The following is a 24,850-nucleotide window of genomic DNA, read 5'->3' as shown; positions in this document are numbered from 1 at the left end:
GAATTCCAAAAGATGAAAAGTCATAAGACATGGTCCTCTGCTTCAGAGTTTGTCCTAGATAGACCCAGGGCACTGCTCAACCATTGAAGACTCTTTTAAGAGTCAAGTCTTAAATGAACTTAAAATGACCAGTTTATAATACTGTCCTCAGGAAAGCCTGCTCATTTGGTGGGAAAAGACCAATTTTCAGGCAGGGCCATTTGAAAAAAAAAAGCTGTTTATAGGAGACAAATCCTCCCCCTGCACTTTCCAGTTTCATTACTTGTCAGAGCATTTCAATTATAGCTACACAATTACAGCTTTGCTTTAAAGTATTATTACCTATTCTCTATAAACGACAAAAGAACTTGAGAACTGTAAAGCACCATATACATTTGAGATATTAGGGTGTTTGGGGAAGATGGGAAGGATGTAGATGACGATGAGGTTGAAGTCAGCTAAGATTTACTGCACGCCTCATGACGCTGTGGGTCAAGCAATGTGCTGAGTAATTTGCACGCATTCTTTAATTTTCAAACAAATATTTATGAAACGTGTACTATAAGCCAGGCATACTTCTAAGCACTAAGGATAAGGTGGTGAATGAGACATAGTATTCATGGAACTCACACACTAATGAAGGAGAGCCATAAAAATCAAAATAGGCAAACCAATATATAATAAAATGTCAAGTAGTGATAAGAGCTATAAACAGAAAAACAAAGAGGGATAAAGGGATGAAAGGAATGGCCAGGGAAGGTCTCTGAGGAGGTAACGTTCAGGCAGAGATCTGAATGAAGTGGGCAAATGATCCATGAAAATATACAGGGAAAGGATGTTCCAGGTACAGGGAACAGCAAGTGTAAAGGCTCTGAGGTAGGAGGGAAATTAGTATGGTTGAACAGAAAAGAGGCCAGTGGATAGAGTGGAGTGAGGAAGGGAGACAGTGAGAAGAAACCATATCAGAGCTGGTTAGGTAGTGGTGCTGGTTGTGGTGGTGGTAGTAGTAGTAGTCGTAGTAGTAGTAGTGATAGTGGTAGCAGTAGTAGTAGTGTCTAAGTCAGTTAGTCGCTAGGTCTGGATCTGTTAGACCAGTTGAATTCTAAGTCTGATGGGAAGCAACTGGAGGGCTTTAAGTTACGAAATGACATGATCTGACAGAAAGGATTATTCTGTGTCCATTAACTCACTTAATGCTTACAGCAAACCTGTGAGATGATCTACCATTTCCATACAACAGATGAGGAAACAGAGGATTAGAAAGAGTAAGTAGGTAGTGCAATTAAAACTGGAATACTTGTCTACCTAACACCAGAACCAGGTTCTTTGCCACCAGACCTAAGCCATCATGACCACTAAAATGGAGCTATTAGGTATGGTAGCCAGACTCCACAATGGCCCCCAGTGATCCTTGTCTATGTGTATCACACTCTTGTATGATCCTCTACCACAATGAACAGGCCTGACCTTTAAGACCAGTAGGATATTGCAGAAGTGACTCATGGCGAGTGGCCTCTGAGACTAGGTCATAAAAGGCATCACTGCTTCTGGCTTGCTTTCTTGGAGTCATGAAGACCTCAAGCAGTCTATGGAGAGACCTACGTGGAAAGGTGCTGGAGCATCCCACCAGTCAGCACCAACTTGCCAGCACATGACAGACAGCCACTTGAGAAGTAGATCCTCCAGTACCAGTTAAACCTTCAGATGACTGCACCATGATCAATGGTGCACCATTGATCAATAACCATTATCAATGGTTATTGAATGTTACCTCCTGCACCATTATCAATAACCTCATGAAAGACTGAGCCAGAATCACCAGGAATTTAGCCACTTCTGAATTCCTGATACACAGAAACTGTGAGAGATCATGTTTATTGTTTTTAAGTTACTGAACTTGAAGTAATTTGAGGAAGCAATAGATAACTAATATATTAGGCTTTTGTAAAAACAGATACTCCTATGCTATTGGGTCCAAATATTATTTAGAATGGAAATATTAAAAAACAAAAGCAGGGACTTCCCTGGTGGTACAGTGGTTAAGAATCCGCCTGACAATGCAGGGGACACAGGTTCGAGCCCTGGTCTGGGAAGATCCCACATGCCGCGGAGCAACTAAGCCCGTGCGCCACAACTACTGAGCCTGTGCTTTAGAGGCCGCGAGCCACAACTACTGAAGCCTGTGTGCCTAGAGCTCGTGCTCCGCAACAAGAAAAGCCACTGCAATGAGAACTGCAACGAAGAGTAGCTCCTGCTCACCGCAACTAGAGAAAGTCCACGCGCAGCAACAAAGACTCAACGCAGCCAAAAATAAATAAATAAATAAATTAAAACAAACAAACAAAAAAACAAAAGCATACTGACTTGCTGCCTTTAATTTTTTTTAAATGACAGTCCTTGTCTGTTCAGGCTGCTGTAACAAAACACCACAGACTTAGTGGTTTAAATAATAGACATTTATTTCTCACAGTTCCAGAGGTTGGGAAGTCTAAGATCAAGGTGCCAGCAGTTTGGGTTCTTGGTGACGGTCCTCTTCCTGGTTTGCAGATGACTGCCTTCTTGCTGTTATCCTCACATGGCAGAGAAAAGAAGCTCTGGTCTCTCTTCCTCTTCTTATAAGGGTACTAATTCCATCAAGGGGGTTCCATCCGCATGACCTCATTTAAACCAAATTATTTCACAAAGGCCCCACCTCTTAATACCACTGCATGGAACAGGGAGGGGGTAGTGGTGCTTAGTGCTTTAACACGTGAACTTTGGGGAGACACACTCAGTCCATAACAACAATTAAGGGGTCATTTTCCATAATTATTGAATTTCAGAGACATATTTACATATAAGTATGGTATATCTGTTCATATATAAAATTTGATATTTAACCTACTATAATTAATATAATAGGTAAAAATAAGTTAAGATGCAATGTTGCTCTGTATTAACTGCCAACTCTCATGGGCAGGGAAACTGTGAGACCCATGGTGTGCTCAGATAACCGTCTCTGTCCTGGTTCAGTTCAAGCATTTCTTGTTGTCCTGACTCTGCATCATTTATGATCTCTATGCCTTGAGCCATCTGTGTGGGAAGAGCTGCTACTTGTGTCAGAGATTTTAATGCTAAGTGAACACACTTCTCTTTCTCCTCCTAAAATTGGCCAGACTTCCGAATTTAACTCTGGTGTCTATAGCTTTAGCTTTGCTTGTGCCTTTGGGACAACTGCAATAACATATATTAAGCTAACCTTGAGCTACAAATACTTTGCAACTTGCCAAGTAATTATGTCAGTGATTAGTAACCCTTCAGATGGCCAAATCTTCATTTATTAACTCTAATTTAGGGTTTCACATGATAGTATCCCTTTGAAAAGCTACATTTTTCTCTAGCTGGGTTTAAATATTTTATGCATGAACATTATAAAATATTTAATAAGCGTCTTTAAAGTTAAATTTTAAAGCCAACCTCATACATTTAGAATGATCCTTACTTTTGCCTTGCTGTATCCAAATGGGAGAGGAGAATAATTAATCTTCCTAGTCTTGGCTTAAAGAGCTGTGAGACCATCTGAGGATGTTATCTTACTGTTAGTGTAGTTCTCGGAGAGTTTAGCTAAGTTACTCTATAATATTGCTGCCTCGGCATACGTTTTGTGTGACCCAGCAGCCTGCAGGGGCGTTGAACTAACTCTAGCCCGTCCTGTGAGTGTATGCCCTAGGTAACAGCCCCGAGGGTCACAAGTAAATGTAGGTTACTGATATGACTCCCCCAGTGGCCCTTGTGATAAACTGTCCCCCTCATCCTCTCAGGGGCTTCGCTCTGTGCACCCCTTAGATAAGACCCCTGAGAAGCTTACTAAAACCCTGCTCTTTTTGGTTTGAATTGCCCAGGAACCCCAAAGCACTCCACCCACTGACCCTAAGAGAGGCATGTGTCCCAAGTCCTGCTTCTCTCTGCCTGCACCCTGCCTCACCCTCCCTGCATGGGCCCTCAAGGCATGCTGTATACTTCTTTCAGGACTTGTGAGTAATAAACTTCTCTATTCAATTTCCCTGGTGGTCTTTTGCCGGAAGGCAGCTATCTATCTGACACCCCAGGGCTCTAATAACAAGTGTTAATTTAACAAAATCATAGCAAGTGGCTCTACTAACATCTGACAAAATAGACTGTAAAACAAAGAATGTTGCTAGATATAAAGAGGGAAGTTTTGTAAGAGTCCATCCATCAGAAATATACAACAATTATTAAGATATATAAAACAGAGCCCTAAAATACATGAAATACAAACTATCAGAATTGAAGAGACAATAGTTGGAGACTTCTATACCCCACTTTCAATAATAGAACACTTAGGCAGAAGGTCAGCAAGGAATTAAAAGACTTGAACAACATTATACACCACCTAGACCTAATAGACATCTATAGAGCACTCTGCCCAACAACAGAAAAATGCAAATTCTTCTCAAGGGTTGGAACATTCTCTGGAATAGACCATACGCTAGGCCATAAACCAAGTGTCAATAAATTAGAAAGAACTGAAATCACAGAAAGTGTGCTCTTTGATCACAATAGAGTGAAATTAGAAATTAATAACAAAGAAATTTGGGAAATTCACAAATATATGGAAATAAACAACACACATTATTTCTAAATAACCGACAAGGAGGATATCAAAAGAGAAGTTAGTAAATACTATGACATGAATGAAATGAGGGCCACAACATAACAAACATAACAAAAGTTATGGGATGCAGCTGAAGAAGTGTTTAGAGGAAACTCAGCGGTTCAAAACCTACATTAAGAAAATCAATAACCTAGTCTTCTACTTTAAAATACTTTAGGGGGAGAGGGAAAGCACACTAAATCCAAATCATGCAAAAAGAAAAAAATAATGAAAGAGAATAAAAAAACAATAGAGAAAACCAACAAAACTAAAAGTCTGTTCTTTGAAAAGATCAACAAAATTGACAAGCCTTTAGCTAAACTGACCAAGAAAAAAGAGAGAAGACTCACATTGCTAAAATTAAGAATGAAAGAAGAGACATTAGGGCTTTCCTGGTGGCTCAGTGGTTGAGAGTCCACCTGCCGATGCAGTGGGCGTGGGTTCGTGCCCCGGTCTGGGAAGATCCCACATGCCGTGGAGTGGCTGGGCCTGTGAGCCATGGCCGCTGAGCCTGAGCGTCCAGAGCCCGTGCTCCGCAACGGGAGAGGCCACAACAGTGAGAGGCCCGCGTACTGCAAAAAAAAAAAAAAAAAAAAAAGAAACATTAATATTGACCTTACAAATATAAAAAGGATTATAAGGGAATACTATGACCACTTGTAGGCCAACAAATTAGATAACTTAGATAAAATAGACACATTCCTAGAAAGACACAAACTACCAAAACGGATTCAAGAAGAAATAGGAAATCTGAATAAATTTACAAGAGATTGGATATCCACAAAGAAAAGCCCAGCTCCAGATGACTGTACTGCAGAATTCTACCAAACATTTAAAGAAGACGACAAAAGAAATTCTTCACGAATACTTCCAATAATAGAAAAGGAGGGAACACTGCTCAACTCATTCTATGAAACTAGTATTATCCTGATAACAAAATGAGATAAAGACATCACAAGAAAACTATAGACCGGTATCTCTTATGAATACAGATATAAAAATCCTCAACAAAATACTAGCAAACTGAATCTAGCAATATACAAAAAAAACTAAACACCATAACTGTAACAGGGAATAACAGATCTGACTCCATATTGGATCTGTTTCTTTTACTTTAACCTTTGTATTGTATTGCTTTTGCTATAATACAAGTTAATCACTAAAGGGATGTTGCCTATAGCTTAAAGTATACATAATGGCCCATTTCCAGGTACCCTGCCGCCCATGCCTGAACGTCAAGCAAAAATACCTTTGTTTAAGCTCACAGGAAACATCCTGACCAGGCTCACCTGTGAATCGCTGCAGGGAAGAAGAAATTACCGCATCTCCTCCAGAGTCTAGCTGGAACCAGGAAATATTGCAACAACTTATTGTGTATTACCTTTTTTACTTTACCTCCTCATCTCCCCCTCTTTGTTTATAAAAGAAACTAGCATCCAAACCCAGGCAAGATGGTTCTTTGGGGCACTAGTCCACCGTCTTCTTGGTCTGCTGGCTTTCCAAATAAAGTCACTATTCTGTGCCCCAACAATTCATCTATAGGTTTACTGGCCTGTCATATGGTGAGCAGTATGTAAGGTTGGTTTAACATTCAAAAGTCAATTAATAAATGATATCAATAGAATAAAGGACAGAGACTACTTGATCATCTTAATAAATGCAGAAAAAGCATGTGATAAAATTAAACATTCTTTCAGGATACACAACCACCTAGGAACAGAAGGAAACTTCCTCAACCTTATAAAGGACATCTATGAAAAACCCACACTCACATCATACTAATAATAAAAGACTAAATGCTTCCCCCCTAAGAACAGCAACAAGACAAGGATATCTACTCTTGCCACTTCTATTCAACATTGGACTGGAGGTCTAGCCAGGGAAATTAGGTGAGAGAATTAAATAGAAGGCATCCAAATTGGAAACAAAGAAGTAAAACTATCTCTACTTGTAGATCACATAATCTCGTACACAAAAAATCCTCAGGAATCCACTAAAAATTATCTAGTAATTTTTAGAACTAATAAACACATTCAGCAAAGCTGCAGGATACAGATAAATACCAAATTCTACTGTAATTTTATACAGCAGAAATGAACAAAACAAAAATGATATTAAGAAAACAATTCCATTCACATTAGCATCAAAAAGAATAAATACTTAAGAATAAATTTAATAAAAGAGGTGCAAAACTTAGACTTTGAAAACTATAAAACATTGCTGAAAAAAATTAAGAAGACCCAAATAAATGACAAGACTTCCCATGTTCATGGGCTGGAAGGCTTAATTGTTAAAAGGGCAATACTCCCCAATTTGTTCTACAGATTTAACGAATTCTCTTGCAAAATCCCCACATACTTTTTAATAGAAATTGACAAGCTGATTTTAAAATTTATATGAAAAATCAAGGGTCCCGGAATAGGTAAAATAATCTTTAAAAAGAACATAGTTGGAAGACTCATACTTCCCAATTTCAAAACTAAAGTAACAAAGAGAGTGTGCTATTGGTATCAAGAGAGACACACAGATCAATGGAATAGAACTGAAAAGTCAGGGGAAAAATAACCCCTCTCGAACATCTATGGCCAACTGATTTTTGACAAGGGTGCCAAGACCATTCAATGGTGAAAGAATAGTCTTTTCAACAAATGGTGTTGGGACAACTGGCTATCCACATGCTATGGAATGAAGTTGGACCCCCTATCCCACACCATACATAAAAATTAACTCAAAATGGATCAAAGACACAAATGTATGAGATAAAACTATAAAACTCTTAGATAAAAAACATCGGTTACCCTGGATTGGGCAATAGTCAGTTTCTTAGATACACCACAAGCATTTCCATTTCAAGGTGTGTACCCAGGGGAAATGAGAACATTATGTTCTTGCAAAAACTTGTGAATGTTGATAGTAGCATTACTCATAAACAGCCAAAGAGCAGAACAAATGTCCATCAACTGATGAATGGATAAACAGATATATTCATAAAATGGAATGTGACTCAGCAATAAACAGAAATGAAGTACTGATACAACATGCTACAACATGTACAAACTTTGAATACATTATGCTAAATAAAAGAAGTTAGTCACAAAGGACCATGTATTAAAATATTCCATTTAAAATGGTCATGAAGAACCTAGGGGCAAGATGGGAATAAAGACACAGACCTACTAGAGAATGGACTTGAGGATATGGGGAGGGGGAAGGGTAAGCTGTGATAAAGCGAGAGAGCGGCATGGACATATATACACTACCAAACGTAAAATAGATAGCTAGTGGGAAGCAGCCGCATAGCACAGGGAGATCAGCTCGGTGCTTTGTGACTACCTAGAGGGGTGGGATAGGGAGGGTAGGAGGGAGGGAGACGCAAGAGGGAAGAGATATGGGAACATATGTATATGTATAACTGATTCACTTTGTTATAAAGCAGAAACTAACACACTATTGTAAAGCAATTATACTCCAATAAAGATGTTAAAAAATAATAATAAAGTACTGATGGTCTAGTGATATTAGAAAAAAAAATAAAGGAGTGATGTGAAGACTGGTGGGGAAGTAGTGTAGGCAGAGGGAACAGCTAATGCAAATTCTCTAGTGTGAGAATGAATTTGATTTATTCAGGGAGCCCCTGGAGTGTAGCAGGGTAGGGAGGAGGAGAGCCAGTACTACACGAGGTAGCAGTTAGGCAGATGTCAGATCATGTAGGACTTTTTAAGCCATCGTAATGAGTTTAAGGAGTTTGGTTTTAATGTTTAGTGCAGTGGGAACTTTTTGGAGGGTTTTAAGGAGAAATTGCTAGATCTTATTTAGAGAAGCAAGAGAGAGGACACAGGGTGATCAGTTAGGAATCTACTATTGTCGAGGCAAGAGATGATAGAAACTTGGACTAGGGTATTGGCTGTGGAGATGGAAATTAGAGAAGGTAGAGTTCATGGGACTTGCTGATGGAGTACATGAAGAGGGGATGAAAAGAGAGAACAATAATGAAGAATTAAAATGTAAATTTTTGTCTTGAGCAACCAGATGGACCTTGGGGCTCTTAACTGAGATGGAAAACCAGGAGAGGGAGAATCAAGGATTTTATTTTTTGATTCTGTTATGTTTAAGCTACCTATTAGATATCCAAGAGGTGTCCAGCCACGGGTTGAATATTGTTAAAAAAGAAATAACAGTCTTAAAATGGAGTCATTTGCCCCCCATGAGAGCAAATCCAGACTTAAAGAAGAGGCAATCTCATGATAAAACCCTTGCCAGTTCTCCTCTCCTAAAAAGGCCTAAAAAATAATTTTCTTTTCTTTTGCTAATAACTCCCTTACCTCACCCTTCTTCCTATAAAAGCCTTCCATTTTGTATAACCTATAGGAGAGCCCTTCTAGTTGCTAGATGGGATGCTGCCTGATTCATGAATCACCAAATAAAGACAATGAGATCTTTTTTTTAAGATTTTTTTTGATGTTGACCATTTTTAAAGTCTTTATTGAATTTGTTACAATATTGCTTCTGTTTTTTGTTTTGATATTTTGGCCACAAGCATGTGGGATCTTAGCTACCCAACCAGGGATCGAACTTGCACCCCCTGCATTAGAAGGCGAAGTCTTAACCACTGGACCGCCATGGAAGTCCCAAGACAATCAGATCTTTAAATTTACTTGGTTGACTTTTGTTTTTTAACCACATACATGTCTGAAGTTCCCAGAAAGGTCAGGGCTGGAACGACAGTTATATTGATAGCTTTTAAAGCCAGAATTGAGGTTATCTGGAGGAGCATGTGGATATGAAGAGGAGGGGGGCCAGTACAGCATCCTGGGGAAAGCCAATGTCTGGAAGTCAAGTACGGGAGGACGGCCAAGAATTTCAGAAGGAGCAGCTAGTGAGGAGAAAAAAAAGCAAGTGAGGCACCACACTGTGCCTTTCAAGAAGGGTGTGGTGACAGAATGCTGCTGGCAGTCAAGTAAAAATAATGTTAACACGCAGATTACTAGTGTCCTAGAAAGGGCATTTCAGCGAAGGGGTGGGGAAATCAGCCAACTGGATTGAGTTTAGGAGAGAATGTGAAGTGAGGAGGTGTAATGGCAACTATTTTCATTTGACTGATTAATACTTTCTAAAGACTGCACATTTTGATTTGTATTTACAAATGCTTGAGGGAAAAACCCCTTAAATATTCGTTACAAGCCTGCGTCTTGTTCCATTTTGAATTTCTGATTTAGCATCTCTGTAACTACTGCATTACATAAAACTGAGGCATCGCATACATCCTAGAGTGCATAATACACATCCTAAGTGCACTAAACATGTACAGCTCAATGGTTTTTTGTGTTTTTTGATTAAATTAATTTTTATTGGAGTATAGTTGCTTTACAATGTTGTGTTAGTTTCTGCTATACAGCAAAGTGAATCAGCTATAAGTATACATATATCCCCTCTTTTTTTGGATTTCCTTCCCATTTAAGTCACCACAGAGCACTGAGTAGAGTTCCCTGAGCTATACAGTCTCAATGGTTTTTTAGGTATGACCTGTGTAAGCATTGTTCAGACCAAGATACAGAATACAAAGTGAACCCATAAGGTTCTCTTGTACCCCTTTACAGTCTATAATCTCCCAGAAGTAAACCAATATTCGGACTCATAAACATCCATTAGCTTCCCAACAAAAATTTTCAAAGGAAACAAAAGAAAACTCTGACGGGCATTTAACTGGAAACTTCTTTAGTGTAAACTTACCCACTGCCTCCGTTAAGTATAAATGCCAATCATCCGGCGCCAAAATCCTGAGGCAAATTTTTAAGCCGTTCCTCTCCGAAGTCCCGCCCCCCTTTCTATACCACGCCCTCCGTTCACTGTTCCTCCAAAACGGTTTAGAGCGTAGCAGAAGACAGGACGAGAGACCCCCTTTCTGTCATGCGCACTAGGGAACAGGAGCGCTCCCTTTTTCTCTGCTCCACCAACCCACTAGGACCTGGCTTCGTCATGCGCATTGAGAGTTCTTAAGGCGCGCGCGCGCGCGCGCGCGCGAGCGCCGCCACGCTCATGCGCACGAGCCGATCAGCCCGCGCGGGCGGAAGTGCGGAGCTGCTTCGCGAAGTGAGGGCTGCCGCGCTCGTTGTGGGTGGGCGAGCGGCCGACATGGCGCCCTCCGGGAGTCTCAGAGTCCCCGTGGCAGTGCTGCTGCTATTGCTTTGGGGGGCTCCCTGGACCCACGGGCGGCGGAGCGACGTGCGGATCATCACGGACGAGAACTGGAGAGAGTTGCTGGAAGGAGAGTGGATGATAGAATTGTGAGTGCGGGGCGGTGGTCTCGGGGCCCCCTCGGTGGGCCGGGGTCCTAGTTCCAAGTCTGGACCCCCGATTTCATCCCCGTTCGTCTCATGCAAGTCCCAAACTACCCGGGACTGCGACTCTGAGGCGCGGGGCGGGAGCCCCCGACTCCTAGCGATCCCCTAACTCCTCTTGGGATCCTCCGCAGTCGTGGTCCCACCCCCTCCTCGTTTCTGACCGGGGGATACTCTGTTAAGTTTCTTCTAAAGTGTGCACCCTAGTTCGATTGCTAGGACTGAGGTGCGCCTGTGAGGTTACTTTCAGCTTTGAATTCTCTTTCTTCATGGCTTTGGAGTTTAGGGTGGTTGGTCTGTCTAGTTCCTATACAATTATTTATTTTGGAATGAGTCTTCACAGACTTAACAGACTTATTTCACCAGACTCTACAAAGGAGGAAATTGAGTGAACCTCTCCTCTCTTTTTGTCTCATTATCCTTAAAAAGTAGTCCACTTACAGTGTTAGAATTTGAGACTCTTTTAGTTTATTTTAAATGTTATTTTATGGATTAGGCATATTTTTATTGTAAATGCCAAGTAAATTCAAGTTGCGTTATTTAGACATCTGCGTTCCCTTTATCATTTGTTGTTGTTTTTTCTTTGCCCACGTTTCATTTTTCTTTTGGGTGTGTGTTTTTGCAAAGTACTGAATGTCTTGGGTTATAACTCTTATGCTTCTCTAAATGGTATTGCATTAAAAAAATTAATGTATGAGTGTGATTATAAACTCTTAAAAGAGCGTCAGTTCGTCACTTATTGTTCAGATAAAACCATGTGTCTGTGGTGATTCTGTTATAATAACGTCCCTTCTGCATCGGTAGATAATAAACTGTCTGCCTTTGCTTTAGTCACTAAATTGGTGGTGGTGGTGACCGTGGTGGCAGTATTATTAGTGGTACTAGTCATTATTCATTAGTGAAAAACATCATTACGGGCTGTTAACTGTACTAAACACTTCTAAGCTCTTTACATACGTTATCATATTTAATTCTTTACAAATTCTATAAGATAGGTATTATTTCCCGCATTTTACAGATGAGAGACATATCTAAAAGCTTTAATTAATATGTCCAGGTATTGCCATAGTGGCTTTCTTATTGTCTCCAGAAACTAACACAGAGTAGACATGCAGATGTTGTTAGAATAACCCCCTTCCTTAACGGGGTTCAGGCGGGTGCTTTTCTGGGTGGTTGGGTTGCCAGTTAAGGAGGGAGGTGGAGGTGGACATCCCCAAGGAAGAACCCACAAGGTCACATCAGTAACTCCTGAGTCATAAAGTCAAACAAGGCATAGAACATCTATATGCAGGATACAATAGGAGAAATGTTTATATAGTATGCATATAATCTGTAACTCAGTGAAATGAATTTTCAGGCACCGTTGAAGATGCAGGGGAGAGGAAATATAACCAGGGACAGCATTTGGGTTTCATTGTCCTCAGTACCTTGTTTTAGATAGTGCCCATAAAATATTCACAGTTTCGTAAATAATGTGTTGAGCAATTGTGATTATGAACTTTTATGCAAATTAAATCAAGTATTACTCAAGGACATTTTTATTAACTCATTTGATCAAACTATATCAATACAGCAGTCAGAAGTGAAGTATTTGGGGATTTGAATTAGAGCATCTGTATGAAATTAAGAGCATACCGTAGTATTTTTTTCCCCTAGCCTACTGAATATGAAGTTGTCTCTAAAAAGCACCGAAGAAACAAAAGAAACTTGAAAAAGGATCTAGTATTTCTAATGATAGTCAGCTCTTACTGCAAGTTAGTTATCTGCATTAAATCTGCCCTGATCAGGAGTTATGTTACAGAGATATTTTCATTGTAATTCAATTTATTGTTACGGACTTTGGCTTTTGTGTATGGTACTAGTCTTGTTCCACAATGCATATTACTTTTAGGAATTTTATTTTCATAAAATAAGTCAAGAAAATAGAATGAAGTACAGAAACTGTACTCTTGTGTTTAACAGGTACAGGCTTTATTCTTCCTGGTTCCATTAAAAAAAACTGAGGTAAATTATGAGATAATATACAATAAAATGGGAAAAATCAAATCCTAGGAAAGATTCAGGGCCTTTTAAGACTGAATACCGGAAGAGTAATTAAAATGCTAATATGCTTGGCCACAGATTTATAAACCCGAGATTGACCAAGGTCTGGGCAGAGAATTTCATTTGGCCTGCCTAGTGTTTGTGTCTGGGTTAAGTTTTGAGGTAGCATTTTTACATAAAAATGCAGATTTTCAGCTCCTTTTAAATTGGAATAGCCTGCTGCACTGGGCCAGCTGTCCTGGACCTGTCAAGCTATGTAGTGTTTCCTTCCTTAAGATGAGGCACGTGTTTCCTGTTCACCACAGCCGTGGGTGCTTCCTCTTTTTTTACTAGCACCTTGGCACTTGTGACTCCTGCACATACCATTGTTAAAACTGATGAACTCCAAATTTGGCTTTGAGCTTTCTGCCCACCTTATAATAAGAGAAATCCAAAGGTTTTTTTTTTTTTCTTTTTTTTTTTGCTGTACGCGGGCCTCTCGCTGTTGTGGCCTCTCCCGTTGCAGAGCACAGGCTCTGGACGCGCAGGCTCAGAGGGCATGGCTCACGAGCCTAGCCGCTCTGCGGCATGTGGGATATTCCCAGACTGGGGCACGAACCCGTGTCCCTTGGACCCATGTCCCCTGCATCGGCAGGCGGACTCTCAGCCACTGCGCCACCAGGGAAGCCCCCAAAGGTTTTTAAAGAGCTGTCTTGCACTTGAAAAAGGCCTTGTGTATTAAAAACTTATTCTCAGAATTACTTTTCTGTGATTAGCATTATCAATTCATAGTTCTTGATTTCCAGAGTGTTTGACTCACACTTAAAACCTTTTCATCTTCACAAAATTAACCACTTTGTTATCTTGTTTTTAGTATAAAATATTCTTCACAAGTTACACATTTTAGAATTTTTATCCCAATATGATATTAGAGTGTTTAACTTTTTAAAAAACTATTTCTTAGTTATGCTCCATGGTGTCCTGCTTGTCAGAATCTTCAACCAGAATGGGAAAGTTTTGCCGAATGGGGAGAAGATCTTGAGGTTAATGTTGCAAAAGTAGATGTCACAGAGCAGCCAGGTACTGTAAGTCTTTGGTTAATTTTGTTTTGTTGCAGATTGGGATGATCTGTTGGTCTGTTTTCCACATTGCATGATCTTAACTCTACCTTTCACTAGTTTTTAAAAACAGAACTGTCTTCAGCTGGTTAGGCTGACTTACCCACCTCCCTGATGGGGGCTCAGTGTGAAGTGCCACAAAAAGTAGATTCCCTGGTTGGGTATGGCAGCTTACTTCTTTTCTGTATTGCTCTAAGGGACCTTGGAGACATCTCCCTCCCCCCACTCTTCCCTCACATAACTGCCTGTGATCGTTTTTCCTTTGCATCTCAGGCCCCAGACTAGTATGTAAGACGTCTGTGAGAAGCCCTAGAACATTGTGGCTCAGGTGGACTTTGGTTAACCCAGCATTTGCATCTGTACCAAGCTTCAGAATAAGGAGCATGTGGTTGAGGTTCTTTGTAGAGTCAAGGTCACATTCCCTGTGTGAGTCGTCTAAATCTCTGCAATTGGGTTTCAAATTTAATCCTTTAACTGTGATTTGAGAACATTGGCTGTTAATTACAAAGCCCTCATGGTTGTGGCCTCCTGACTTGGCTCCCTGGAGAAGTGTCAGGCCCTGCCCTTACAGATGCTTCTTACCTGTTCTTGATCACAGTAAACCTGGATTCTTGATTCTGCCCCATCCCAAATGGTAATAATCGCTAATATTTGGTGAGCACTTACTGTTACAGGTACTGCTCCAAGTGTTTTGCATTTATTATGTAGTCCTTATACAGCGTTGTGGGATAAATAGTATCCCCGTTTTACAGATCATAAAACTGAGTCATAGATTGGTTCTTAGTTATTTTAGTGTTTAACACATGGTTGATAATGTTAGCTGATGCTGTTATTGCCCACCTTTTGGAAGATTCATAATATTTTCCATTTTTAACAATACCTTAGAAACTCTGTGTTTGCTTTTTGATTATCAAATGCAGTTTCATTTGATTTTAGACCTAAGACCGCAGTTATATTGTGCTGTCCCATGACTCAGCTAGTAATCTTATAGTAGTATAATTGACCAAATGTTTATACATATATATTCACAAATGTCTTCAATATTCAGATTTTACATACTTTTAAATGGAGATAATGTATAGTAGGGTTTTTTTTCAGTTGCTTTAAGTACGTAATTGGAATTTCTTTCATTGTTTATATTACAGAGCTCAACTATTTTTAGGTATAATTTCATATTCTTTGCCTATTAGTATTCAAGTAATTCAGAGTCAGCTTTTAAGTGGTAAGTGATTGGCCCATATAAAACCTGCTGTGTGTTCTTTCTTGTATTTATTTCTAATCTTTCTTTATCATTTGTAGGACTAAGCGGACGATTTATCATAAGTGCTCTTCCTACTGTTTATCAGTAAGTATTTGAAGATTCTGTAGTTATGAAAGATGCGTCATAGTGTAATCAGAATAGTAGACCTCTAGCCTAGATCATGTTTAAAGAGCATTATATTCAATAAGTTTACTAGAAGGCTTACTTTGCTTAGTGCTATTCTAGGTGCCTTTAGATAGATGAATGATGCATGAAACAATCTGTGATCCCAAAGATTTGTAATTGTTTTAGAAGATGATGTGCACGAGAAATGGTGTGATACCATTCAGCTAGTAAGTGATTATGAGCGCAGAGTTGTGGTAAGTACTGTAGGGAATTTGGTAAGGGAAAAAAATCGCTGCTTTGGACTGGTTCCTGGAGAATATGGGGTTTAAACTCAACTTTGGAGGTAGCATTTTCAAGAGTGCAGAGTAAGCATTCCATCCTGAGAACAGTCTCATAAGCAGTTATAATTAGGAGCATGGTATGTTCAAACATTAGCTATTAGAAAGTGCTGTTGCTCAGCCTTGGGGACAGTGGTAGGTGAAATGGTTGTTAAGTCAGAATAAACAAGATTATGTAGTGTTCAGTGTCAGGTTTTTTCATTTGTCTTTATCTTCTGAACTGGCCATAAGAAATCTTAAATCTCTTTATCTGCCCTGAACCTTAATGTTCATCTAGCTGGTGGGTTGAATGCCAGGAGGCACTTCTCTCCTTCACTTAAAAGTTACACAAACAAGAAGTCGGCGGTTCTGTGTGTATCTTGATTTTCCTTGTCTTTTTTTCATGTTTGTATCTGTTTCCCTGTACCTTTCTATTTGCCACGACTCCCTTTGTATATGTTTAAATGTCTCTTCTCTGTCTCTGTAAGTGCTTCTCTCCGTTTTTACTCAGTCCTTTTCTCCACATGCCCCTTAACTGGCTAGTCAGTCTCCCTCTTGTCTCAACACCCCCTGAAATTTTCTGGAATTTCCTGCCTTTTTCTTTTAGTAACGTTGTTTATCATGCCCATTCCCCTAATTTCTGCCTGCTGAAATCCTACCTATCCTTCAAAAACAGCTCAAATGTCATTTTCTCCGCAAAACTTTGGGTTTTTGAGTGGGGGCTTCCTTGTTGTCTTTGGCTCTGGGTGGATAAAGGATCCTCTAATCTTACTGTAGGTAGTGGGGAGCTATGGAAAGTTTTTGCGCTTAAGTGATAAAAATTGAAGTGTTGATTGAGTAGAGTTAGACTGGCAGTACTGTTTAAGGTAGTTTAGAAATGGTGAAGATGTGGGAACAGGGAGAGCACTTACGATCCTATGACAGAGCTCCATGCATTAGGAATGGGAAGGAGGAGGTGGGTGTCAGAAAGAATGCAAAGCCGAATAGTCACTGCATCAGATGCCTCCAGCGACTTAAAGCATGATGGCTGTGAAAGTTCTTTAACAATAGCTAATAAATAATAAACGTCAGATGCGATTCTAACTGCTTTTTCATGAAGTCATCTCTTTAATGTGTGTATTGTGGCTTAAAAGTAATTTTCTGAGATATATCTACGTACTGCATTTCTTTTTCTCCCCAGTTTTTTATTGAGACATAATTGACATATAATTACTTACTGTGTTTCATAGTTTTATTATTAGGAAGAGTAACAATAACAGTCTTAAGACTTACGATTGTTTAAAAGTATAACCTCAATGTTTAATTAAATTTGGGGCTAAGATGTCAAGGGTCGGTAATTAGTGTAATTTGCTACTTCTGCATTGCTGATGATTTTGAAGATTAGGATTGATTGTAAAATGAGGTTATAGAAATAGCAAAACAAAGTTTATTTATTTGGTGCTGATTAATATTTACTTGTGATCTTCTTTAGTTGTAAAAATGGTGAATTTAGGCGTTATCAGGGCCCAAGGACTAAGAAGGACTTCATAAACTTTATAAGTGAAAAAGAGTGGAAGAGTATTGAACCTGTTTCATCATGGGTTGGTCCAGGTTCTGTTCTGTAAGTATGAGGGGTTTTTCTCTTATTTATTTCAGGATTAATTGGGACATATATTTCATGTAAATAAAGGATACTTACTTAGTTTTAATTCTAGGACTCTTAAGATATGTTCAGATTTACTATGTGTTATTTTCAGTTTGACTTTATCTTCTAAGTCCAGTGGATACTGTGATCCTTGTTAATGTAGAAGGAGGCAGTCTATAGAACTAAGCTGAAAGTCTTTTTAGGAATATTTTAGTTCTGTAAATATGGTCATTTGTATCATCAAAAACTAATAAATTCCCCTAAGAGTGTGAGCGATATAATAGGTAAAACTATCATTTGAGGGGTTTTTTGTTTGTTTTTGTTTTTTAAAATATTTATTTATTTATTTGGCCGTGCCAGGTCTTAGTTGCGGCATGTGGCGTCTTTAGTTGAGGCATATGGGCTCTTAGTTGCGGCACACGGGATCTAGTTCCCTGACCAGGGATCAAATCCAGGCCCCCTGCATTGGGAGTGTGGAGTTTTAACCACTGGACTACCAGGGAAGTCCCTATCATTTGAGCTTAGCATTTGGATGAGAAGCCTCAACCATAGACCTACTCATGCTACCTTTAGATTTAAGTTCTTGATTTAATGTGATTGAATTATTCCACCTGTCTGATAGCTTTTTGTACGAATAGTATGGATGAACAATGAGCCTAATGACATGACTAACCACTGAGCTTTATATGTAGGTAGAGGGTACATTTCTCCATAGCAGCTTGCTATGGAGCAGTAGGATTGGGCATAACTGGCACATTTTCTGAATCTTTCTTGGGGAGCAAGGCCTCACGGGTCATTTGAGAGACCTCTGGGAATACTGAGTTTTGCTGAGGCCACCATGGACTCATCCTGGTGTGGCTAAGCTGTCTCTTCCTGTCCTCTTACCACACTTGCCTTTGGAGGATGGAGAGTGTAAGCGATAATGCTCTGGATCTGGGAGTGGGGGCATGATCATCCCTAAGCAGTATTTTGAAAAAGAAAGTTCATCTTTAGGACCTTTTCCTTACACCTCTGAATTGAACTGTCAGAATTCCCCCACTGAGCCACCATGCCCAACCCAAATAAGGCACCTGCTCTTTCTGATAGAATCTAATTAGCACAGACTACAGTGAGACAACACAGTGATTCATGTTTCAGTTCCTTGTTCCTATTCCTATTTTGTGTTTTAAAGAACAGAAGCAACATGGTTAATGTACCTGTCTGTGTTGGACTGAAAATGTAACTGATTTTTGTTTGAAATCTCATGTCATAAATGATTCTTCCCCTCTCTGGTCGAGGAAGTGGGGGTCGCTTGTAAGTCTCCGCTGACTCCTCCGGACAGCAGTCCATACCTTTTTTATTGGTAGACTGAGTAAGAGGTTCAGCTTGGCAGGTTCATCCACCCAGCGATCCGTGATTGGATTAGGCCATTCTGCATGCGGGACCTCTGGCTTGTGTGTGAATTAGTTTATGTGTTAGCGGCCCCACTTCTGCTAGAGAGAACCCACAAAGCTAAGTTTTGGAGCAGGCCTGTTTTCTAACTGCCCATCAAAGCTACTTGGGTTTAATTATGTGAAAATTGTTATTTTTACTTTTACCGTTTTACTTATATGGTAACAGCATTTATTTCTTGTGTAATTATTTTGTACATCATTAAACTATATCAAACTAATGCTGTTGTAAGTTTAATTTTAATACAAAAGGAGGGTAATTCTTAGGTGGGAAGGATCAACTCAGCAAGTGCTCCCAGTCTTCCTTCAGGCTCCCTTCTCTACTTCTTCTTTGGAAGATTTTAAGGGTGAATAAGAGTTGCCATTTGCTTACAGTGTGCCTAACTTCAAACCAGTTTGTTCCATAGAGCTTGTAACCTGTGCTCAAAGTATACTGGAGAGATCATCAGGTGAAAGGTTATAGTCAAAACAATAGGAGAAAAGGAAAAAAAAAATGATCAAGTGTTGTGTTTATGAGGATATCACATAGTGGCAAAAATTCAGAAACTGTTAATTTCCGTTAACAAGCCTTCTTATTATGGGCTTGAAATCACTGATGTATCACTAATCTTGAGTAACATCAGCAATAAAATCTGTTGTGTTGGGGAAGTTATAGAGTAAAAAATAGAAGATATAGGTAACACACATGTATTCTACTTCAAAGCTGTGTATCTGATTCAGTTTTTCACTTGTCTTTTTATTTTAGGATGAGTAGTATGTCAGCACTCTTTCAGCTGTCTATGTGGATCAGGGTATGGGCTAAAATTTTATTTCTATTTTAAACATTTTGACACTGTCACTTTTTAAGAAATGACCATGTTTTTAGTTTATTTTTTTCTTTTGATTTTAGACTTACCATAACTATTTTATTGAAGACCTTGGATTACCGGTTTGGGGATCATATACAGTGTTTGCTTTAGCAACTCTGCTTTCGGGACTATTATTAGGACTTGTAAGCACTTCATTTTTGGAGTACTGGGAAGAAAAATATTTTAGAATTTCATAATTCAATATAGTTTCACTAGCTTTATATTGTACATTCATACTTCTTATGTTTATTTTTGCAGTGCATGATATTTGTGGCAGATTGCCTTTGTCCTTCAAAAAGGCGCAGACCACAGCCATACCCTTCCAGTAAGTATATTTTTAAATTTTTATTTTTATTCACTATAATCCCATTGATTTCTGTAATAAACACAATCACACATAAAACAGGTTGCCTTTCTAGCTTAGGTTTCTAAATATGGAGTGGTGGGGGAAGAGGGATGTATATTTCATGTAAGAATGACAGCCCATTGGATTTAGAAACATAGGTTTTTTTTTTGTTTTTATAGTGTGGAGAATTTTAACACTGCATATAACTTATAGATATTTGATAACCATTGACCTGATGTCAATTTGTTTGAAAATTCCATGATATTCATGGATCCATTTGAATATACTTGGGTCAAAAAAAGTTGAATATATTCCACTCTTGAAGTCTTTTCATTGGTATAGTGACCGCATTTGAAGCTTTTTCTTTGTATGCTGGTCAAGTCTAAGTTTTTCTGTTAGGTTATTGGGAAAAGCAAATCCTGTAGCTGCTTGAGGATTCTCATTGCCATTGTATTTTACTACACGATGGGTTTATAAAATTAGAATATTCACTGCTGTTTATCTTAATAGGATTACCTACCAATCATTTATTTTTAATCTTGAAAATCATACTGTTATGAAGGCCCTCTTATTTGCTGTTTGAGCTTTCACTTTCTGTCGTCCCATTTGCTTTTCAGCAGCTCTTTAAGTAGACTGCATAAGTGATACTCTTCCCATTTTGTGGTTGAGGAAACTAAAGCTGAGAGAGATGAACTGTGTTTCCAAGTTCACACAGAAATGACAGAGCTGAGAGTAGAACCTAAACCAGACTTTTGGCCTGACATTTCTGTTGTATTTCGTGACTTAGGACTTAAACTGAGGTCAAAACTCCTGAAATGAAATCAGTGGAGATTGCATTTACAGTATTCCTTGTCTGTCGAACAACTGATAAGGTTTTTTAAAAAATTTCTTAGATAGTTGCATTGATGCTAAGAAGAACACAGGTAGGGGAGGGCATAATTTTATCCACCAAGGGTCACTGACCTGTAGGAAAAAATATAATAAGCACAGATTACTTAAAAGACAATTAAGTCAGTGAATGTACATTTTATATTTATTTTGCTTCAAAAACCTTAAACCTAATAACAGATTTGTCTCAAGTAATCTGTGACACAACTGATACTAATCCATACTTTAATGTGATATTACCCCTTCTACAGCAGGCTACAGGATTTTTTTGAGTTGTTTTCCATTATGTGTGTTTGGCTTAGATTTTGAGTTGCTAGGAAAAGATCCAACTGAGTCTAACTTTAAGCAAAATCAGAATTTATTGGTTCACATAGTCAGGAAGCCTGAGGGCAGAGTTGATTGGATCCTGGGGCTCAAATGTTTTTATGTTTCTGAATTGCTCAGTTCTCTGTAACTTTGCTTGCTCCATTTTGGGGTCTTTTTAGTCCTGAGAATAGAATGACTATAGAAAGCTATAGCTCATAATCCCAGAGTAAGAAGGAAATATACTTCTCCCTGTACTCACCTATCTTTTGGAAAAATTCTGGTGTATTCCACATGTATAGAGGGCTCACTTTTTGGAACAGTCACTGTAAACCAGGGTTTCTCAACCTTGACACTATTGGTCTTTTGGGCTGGATAATTCTTAATCGTGATGAACTGTCTTTTGTACATTATTGAATGTTCAGCAGCATCCCCCTGGTTGCCAGTAGCACCACCCCTCTCTGTTGTAGCAACCAAAAATATCTTCAGACATAGCCACGTGTTCCCTAGGAGGCAGAATCACCCCTGGTGGAGAACCACTGCTCTAAACTGTCGTTTGTGTCCACTACAGCCACCTGGGATGTAGCATAGGGAAGGGGTAACCCAACAGGAAAAGGGATGCTAGACAGACCAAACAACAGATTGTCCTCTTTACGGTAATTCCTTCCCGTAATTTCTTCTACCTTGCATCCCCGTGTTCTTCCCACTCCATTCCAGGTTGCCTAGGATTAGGGACGGTCTCGGATCACTGAACAGAGAAAAGCTCATTGGCCAAATTCTGTGTTCTGGATCTCATTAACATGGTGTCTTCTAAGTTTAAGTTAACTAGCAACAGTCCCTATTAATAAAGGGGGAGGGTATATGTGTGTGTGTATATTAAAAAATTAATTGAGCTGTATACTTAAGATATGTATCTTATATTGTTTATAATTACCCCTTAATAAAATTACATATGTGGAGAAGTGGAAGCATCTTTATGAAATCACTTGAAAAAAACATGGCTAGGAAAATAGCCTTCAACTTAAGTGTCTGATTCCTATTCTTCTGGGAGCTGAAACAAGGGTGGTATTGAAGTTTGTCTTAGTATACTTCTTAGCTAGAAGATTTAATAGCAACTTAATATAAGATAGTTATATTTAATGCAGTCTGTTTTCTTACAACAATATGCACAGCGTTAATTCTGGTTCATTAATTTCAGTTCAGTTTATGAATAGGTGGATAATAAGAATGAATTTGGTAAGTAAAGTGGATCTTCCAAACCAGGTATTTTCATAGTATCACTTGTTCTTGAAGATAGCTTTTTCCTTTTGGAAATCCAAACATGATTGATAAATAAATGCCAAAGCAATTTATGGGCATATGAATTGTGTCTTGATTGTACTTCTTAACACAACTCTAATACATCAACAAAAGAACATTTCTGGTTTTTATCTTTAAGAAAAATTATTACTAGAATCTTCTCAACCTCTGAAAAAAGTGGAGGAAGAACAAGAGGCTGATGAAGAAGATGTTTCAGAAGAGGAACCTGAAAGCAAAGAAGGAATAAACACAGACTTTGCACAAAATGCCATAAGACAACGTTCTGTGGCTCCTTCATTGGCCACAGATAAATCTAGTTAATTTGTACAAGTATATTCATATGATTTTGACAAAAACAGAAGATTGATCATTTCTTTTGGTTTGAAGTGAACTGTGACTTGCTTGTACATTGCAGGGTTCAGTCTAGATTGTCATTAGGTTGAACAGTCTACCTTCAGAAAATAAAAGTAGCATTATTTGAAAAATCAGGATTTGAGAACAGTATGTGGTTCAAACAGTTGTTTAAAAATCTGGTGCCAAGCAATAAGATTTCTGTATGTTTGTTTCATAATAACCTTTTCAAGTCTGAGTTGAAAAATTACATTTCCCAAGTATTGCATTATTGAGGTATTTAAGGAGATTACTTTAGAGAAAAAGATTTCTCATTTGATATAATTTTTCTCAGTTTCACTGTGTGAAAAAAAGAACATATTTCCCATAAATGGGAACTTTGCCCATTGTCTCAAGAGATGTGTATATGTGAGGTCCTTTTAGAGGTAAATTCCAAAATTTAGTCATAGCTTTAGAGTATGCAACTAATAAAAGCTACCTTACTTTAGTTACAGTTTTCTACATATGATAATACAGGATATGTTTAGGAAGATTTTATAAGCCCATGGTGTTGTCTTGATTCCTATAAAAGGTTGGTTGCCTTTTTGTTCTCCTCTGTTCAGTGTATGATTTGTATTTTTCGTACCATGAGTTACATTTTTCATTTTCCAAATTGGATAATTTCCTGGAAATGTTTTTCATGTTTTAATAAATTGTTTCAAACTGAAGTTTACTGAGGAATCCTTAAAAGTGAAGAGACATCTACTGATAATTTAAAATCTTGGCTACTTGTTTCAGATTTTACATCATTCTTGTTGAACCTCTACTTGAACTTTTTTTGGATGTGAAGGTGAACATTCCTGATTTTTATTTGATTTCGTGGAAAAGCCTTGGTATTTTACATTTTGAAAATTCGCAGAAGCTTAATTTGATATAAAGTTAGCATTCTACTCAGGAAAAAGCATCTTGTAGTGTATGTTTTCAATGTATATTCGTCCTCATACAGAAAGTTCTTAATTGATTTTACAAAGTCAATGTATGCCTGATGTCTTAAACTCATAAAAGGCTTATGTTTTTGAAAAGACAGACTCCGTATTCTACTGTACTTTCTGTTGTGTGGTATTTCACAGGTGGGTATCAGCAAGGTGGGACATTTAATATATTTTTACTCCTTGAAGAGTTTAAGAGTTTTCACCTTACAGCAAAAGAGGGGGTGGGCGGACGTGTGCGGCAGCAGTAGAAAACTGTGTTAGCTACAAGAAGGGGAAAAAGCATAAATATTTAGAATGGATCACCTCTCCATTATGGTAATAGACAATTTCTGTAATGTCCCCTTTCATCTAGGTTCTGCTGCTGTGTGAATCCATTAGACTTACAATATCATAATGTACAACAGTTTTCTTTAAAGGCCTCTCCTTTAGAATATTAAATATTCTACCATTGAAGAGTTTGGATGTGTGATTTTGTGATGCTTTAGAAAAATAATCTAAGCACAAAATAAACTTTTCTAAGCACTTCACTGAAGCTGAAGGCAAGTGTGATTTCTAGTTGCATATTTAACGATGCTTAATTAATTTGCATTTTACAGTGTTCAAGTGAATATTTGTGTCACTGTGTATATACTTGATATGTGTAATCAAAAGGCTAGAGTCATACACATCTGTTTCTGTCACTTGAGATGATAGAGAAATGCTGTTCGTTAATTAAGCATTCTATTTTTCTAGTCTTGTAGTATACATGACAATATAGTTTTAAGTTTTTAAGTGATTAAAAACAATATATACAGAAGATTACAAGTAGGCTGAACATGTAGAGACTTGATATTTCAGAAAAGAGATGATCTTGTGTGTCTTCAGGATTGTCACTGTAGACATCTGAATAAGCAATTTTCTGTCACACCAGAGGCTTACAGAAACTATATTGGGATCATTTTACCTTTAACAGACCCCTTTTGTTTCTGCATTGGTTTAAAGGGGCTCCACATGGCA

General features: G+C 38.5%; 1 protein-coding gene and 1 non-coding gene across 2 annotated transcripts; both read left to right on the top strand.

Moving 5' to 3' along the window:
* The first annotated feature begins 10,765 nt into the window (after positions 1 to 10,765).
* Positions 10,766 to 22,853, top strand: TMX1 (thioredoxin related transmembrane protein 1). Its single transcript, XM_065871675.1, has 8 exons — positions 10,766 to 10,917; positions 13,958 to 14,073; positions 15,411 to 15,456; positions 17,266 to 17,394; positions 19,594 to 19,639; positions 19,738 to 19,839; positions 19,955 to 20,021; positions 22,672 to 22,853. The coding sequence occupies exons 1-8, from the start codon at positions 10,766 to 10,768 to the stop codon at positions 22,851 to 22,853; spliced, it is 840 nt and encodes a 279-aa protein (XP_065727747.1).
* LOC136119635 (small nucleolar RNA SNORA70) lies at positions 14,191 to 14,325 on the top strand. The gene has a single exon (XR_010655608.1). It is a non-coding gene; the product is annotated as a small nucleolar RNA SNORA70 (small nucleolar RNA).
* Positions 22,854 to 24,850: the final 1,997 nt, after the last annotated feature.

The sequence above is a fragment of the Phocoena phocoena genome, chromosome 2 (assembly GCF_963924675.1).
Source record: "Phocoena phocoena chromosome 2, mPhoPho1.1, whole genome shotgun sequence".
Taxonomy (NCBI): domain Eukaryota; kingdom Metazoa; phylum Chordata; class Mammalia; order Artiodactyla; family Phocoenidae; genus Phocoena; species Phocoena phocoena.
The sequence above is the reverse complement of the archived record's forward strand: the minus strand, read 5'-3'. Positions and strand labels throughout refer to the sequence as shown.

Excerpts from the sequence above, each read along its gene's own strand:
- TMX1 (XM_065871675.1), top strand. The coding sequence starts at position 10,766 with ATGGCGCCCTCCGGGAGTCTCAGAGTCCCCGTGGCAGTGCTGCTGCTA. Across the intron at positions 17,395-19,593 it reads GTTGGTCCAGGTTCTGTTCT|GATGAGTAGTATGTCAGCAC; the intron begins GTAAGTATGAGG and ends TTTTTATTTTAG. Across the intron at positions 20,022-22,671 it reads ACCACAGCCATACCCTTCCA|AAAAATTATTACTAGAATCT; the intron begins GTAAGTATATTT and ends TTTATCTTTAAG.